Source organism: Rhagoletis zephyria, unplaced genomic scaffold (assembly GCF_001687245.7).
Source record: "Rhagoletis zephyria isolate East Lansing unplaced genomic scaffold, Rhagoletis_zephyria_1.1 Rzeph_scaffold_20275, whole genome shotgun sequence".
In the NCBI taxonomy this organism is placed as follows: domain Eukaryota; kingdom Metazoa; phylum Arthropoda; class Insecta; order Diptera; family Tephritidae; genus Rhagoletis; species Rhagoletis zephyria.
Window position 1 is genome coordinate 4,751 of NW_016177334.1, and position 3,822 is coordinate 8,572.

At 30.5% G+C, this 3,822-nt stretch overlaps 1 protein-coding gene across 1 annotated transcript; it reads left to right on the top strand.

Annotated features, from left to right (window-relative positions):
- Positions 1 to 3,143: 3,143 nt before the first annotated feature.
- Positions 3,144 to 3,658, top strand: LOC108380763 (uncharacterized; the record flags this gene model as incomplete). The annotated part of the gene is made up of 2 exons (XM_017637158.1): positions 3,144 to 3,270; positions 3,401 to 3,658. Coding segments are annotated over 2 exons (385 nt in total), but the record flags the coding sequence as incomplete, so codon positions are not given.
- Between the last annotated feature and the right edge of the window lie 164 nt (positions 3,659 to 3,822).

Genomic DNA, 3,822 nt, shown 5'->3' on the forward strand with positions numbered 1-3,822 from the left:
ATGGCCATGCCTTTAAGAATTATAATTCGGTTCACTATTTTTTTAAATCCTTTTTGGCTACCCTCGAACAGCTAAAACTTTTCCAGTGTGTTTTAAGGTCAAATCTCCTTGTCTAAACATGCGCGTGTGTACGCACAAGAATTGGCAATTCCGTGTCATTTGGCGTGAATACCACTCTTTTTTTTTACTTCACAAGTAATAAATATTTCGTGAAGTAAACAAGTTTTCTTGAAATGCATAGGTACACCGTGCTGCATTTGAATAAGTAGGTACATTTTTATATAAATAAAATAAAAAATAAAATAATAAAATAAAAAATAAAATAAAATAACAAATCAATATGGTTGTCAAACGAAAGGGGTTCCAAAACTATTCATTGCAAACATAAAATATCTTGATGTGGATAACAAGCGAGAAATGTGTAAGAAATATTTATTTGAAAATATTTTTGAAGAGGGTTGCTACCTGTTCAAATATTAAAACCAATTCCAATACTTAGCAAGTTAGATAGAAAAAGGTATCATACGGGACAGGTTTTAAGAAAGCTTTAGATATTTCGAAAATATTTTTGACGTGCATCAGTCACCAGTTTAAGCTTTTAAAATCATTTTAATTGACCTAACTGGTCATACTGATATAAAATGGGGAAAGTTTGTGAGTGAATTATAAGATCAACGAGATTTAAAAAAAATTTAAACAAATTTATACGTTTTCAAAAACTTTTTAAACAAAATATAAAAATTTAAAGAAAATTTAAATTAAAAAATTACTTAAAAATAAAATTTAAAAAAAACCAAATAACGTTATAAAAAAACAAATTAAATAAAACCAAAAATATTTTTTCTTTTTAACTGAGTAAAATATACTTACTAAAAAACATAAACTAACAAAAGAAAAACAGATAAAATTTAAAAGGAAGAAAGAAATAAAAAAATGATTTTGAAAAATAAAATGAAATTAAAAATGTTTTTTTAACAATAAAACCTAAATATTGAAAGAAAAGTAAACTAAAAAACCACTAAAGAAGAAAAAATAAACGGAATGCCTAAAAATTAAATGAAGTAAAACAAATATATTTTTTTCTTAAAAACAAGAAAGTACAAAATTTAATAAGAAAATGAAATAAGTAAAAGAAAACAAATTAAATAAAAAATAATACATGAAATAAAATTCTAAAAATTATATGTAATTTAAAGTAATATTTGTTCGTTTTTAAACAATAAAATTTAAAAGCTTTGGAGAAAATTACGCTAAAGAAAAGAAACAAATTAATTGAAAGAAGCAAAAAATATGTTCCTAAAAATTAAATGAAAAAGAAGAAATATGATTTTCCTTTTAAAACAAAAAAACTATAAATAAAAAGAAAATTAAATTAAAAAAAATTGTAAATAATAAAAAAAATTGTGTAAATTAAAAAAGGTACCGTTGCCCGAGGACTGTGCTTTGCTCGCTCGGCCATTGCGACTGTCTGAGCAGCGAGAGATTACCCAGCAAAAAACACGATTACCACAGAAACGAAAGTGGAAACGAGCTAGGCGATGGGAATCGCTTACCGTTTCGCTTCAAGAAGGCCTTATTTTAACATGGGCATGTCATTGGAGGTAAGCCCTTACCCGCAGCATTACCTTCAAACGAAGGGAGAACGCATGGATAAACAGAATCCAGAGAAGCGAACAAAGAATGCCTTACAGAGAAACTAATGTAGAATGCCTAGATAAGTACATACTTATTTATATTAAATTGAAATCAGAAAATGTCTTAAAAGGTTAAAATTAATTAAAATTTTTATAAATCAGCGTACATATGTATGTATTTAGGTATTTAGATTTTCTTTAAAATCGGTATGTACATACATGCATATTTAATTAAGCTTAAAATTGTACTTCCTCACTCTTGTACGTCACTTCATTGACTGACTTCAACTTCGCTGCAAATTGAACAAAGCAAAACATGATTTTTATGCGAGACAAATTTCCACAGAAAGTAACGGTAGAAAAAGAATTTTTGGATATTCATTCCATTTTTCAGCTGACTACGATGCAGCATTCTACTTTGCATTCCCCGAAATGAAGCAAAGAAGCGAAACAAATAAAATATTGTAGGACATTCTACTTTGCATTCCCGGAAATTAAGCAAAGAAACGAATTAAAAAATAAATATTATAGGACATTCTACTTTGCATTCCCCGAAATGAAACGAAGAAGCGAGATAAATAAAATATTGTAGGACATTCTACTTTGCATTACTGGCAATGCCTAAAAGAAGCGAAAAAATTCGAAGGCATTATAACGCTATGCCTTCTAGAACCCGTTACCACTAAAAGCGATTACCGATTTTTTGCTGGGTAATGATATAGAAGTACTTTCTCTTAAAATAGCTTTTCAGCACGAGTGGTGAAAGAGAGAGAGTTTTTTCTAACACTTTTGTGCTTGAATAACAAAGGCCTTTCGAACTAATATCGTGCCATCTGTCTTTCATTTGTCTTACGAAAGACTTTTTACTATCTTAGCTAGAATTGCCCTGTTATTAAGAAAGCTTATGTTTGAATAACAAATCCAATTCTTTCAAAAGCTTTCATAAAATTACGTCAAATTTCTCATTTCAACGAGGACTTTCCATATCGGCTGGGAAATAATACTTCCGGGTGGTATACTTGTATGCACATTAGGGTGGTCCAAAATAAATAAAGCCGGAATTTTAATGCTCTCACCCTCTATGATTGTTCTATATCGAAAAAATATAGTTATGTACTTTGAAAAAATGGTTAAATAAATAATTGGGTATTATTATTGGGGATATTTCTACGAAAAGTGGTTTTTTCCCGTATAAAATATTTTTTGATTTCAATATTTTTTTCGATATAGAAAACTTCAAGGGGGTAAGAGCAAAAAAATTTCCGATTTTTTTTGGGCCACCCTAATGTGCATAGTATATGCCGCCCGTACAAACGAAAATAAGGTTAAACTGAAAAAGGTATTTCTTAGAATCGAAAGGTGATTAATCTAATAGATATATTTATTTTTTGTTACCTATCCATATTTGTTGACATAGATGCATACATACAATAATTATTACTTTTGGTAAATCATTAAAGAATAAAATATAATAGAATACTTATTTTTCTGTCTAATTTTTCTAAACAGGAATGCACGCTGGAAAAGATGAAATCATCCGATACATGGCTTTTCGATTTGAATAGCTTTGCGTACTTCGACACTGGCATTCGGGATGGTCCGCTGATGAACTGCCAAAAAGTGGTGGCCAGAGATCGTAAGTGAAACTGTTTTCTGTTTATGTAACTTCATTCCTTAGATACTTAAGCTTCTCAGCACATTCAATTTTATTCATTTTTTTTGTCTCATTTTCCCCATTTTTTTGTAATTTTATTACCCTTTCACAGCCCACACCAGCAAAATAGTAACAGCACGATTCTGTCAATTGGACACCGCCGATTCGGATGCCTGTCAAATACTGGGCAAGAGGTTGGGTTGGCCACCGGAGTTGGCGCGCAATGCCAATGCCAATAATAATGATAACAAAAACAACAACAATGCAAAGCGTAAGCTGAAATATGGCAATAACGGTAATAATGGCGGCGGCGGCGGCGGCACAGATGANTACATACAGATTCTCTCCGTCCTACTGTCCACCACTACATGTATTGTTGTTTGTATATTTTTTGTTTACATTTACGGTATTTCGACTTGCCTAAATTCTCTTGTTTATGTTTAAAGCTCGGAACACTTTGACGACAGCAAGCGACAAGCAGCATTTGTCAAATTTTAAATACACACGTTCTTACGGACACAATTATTTTGACGA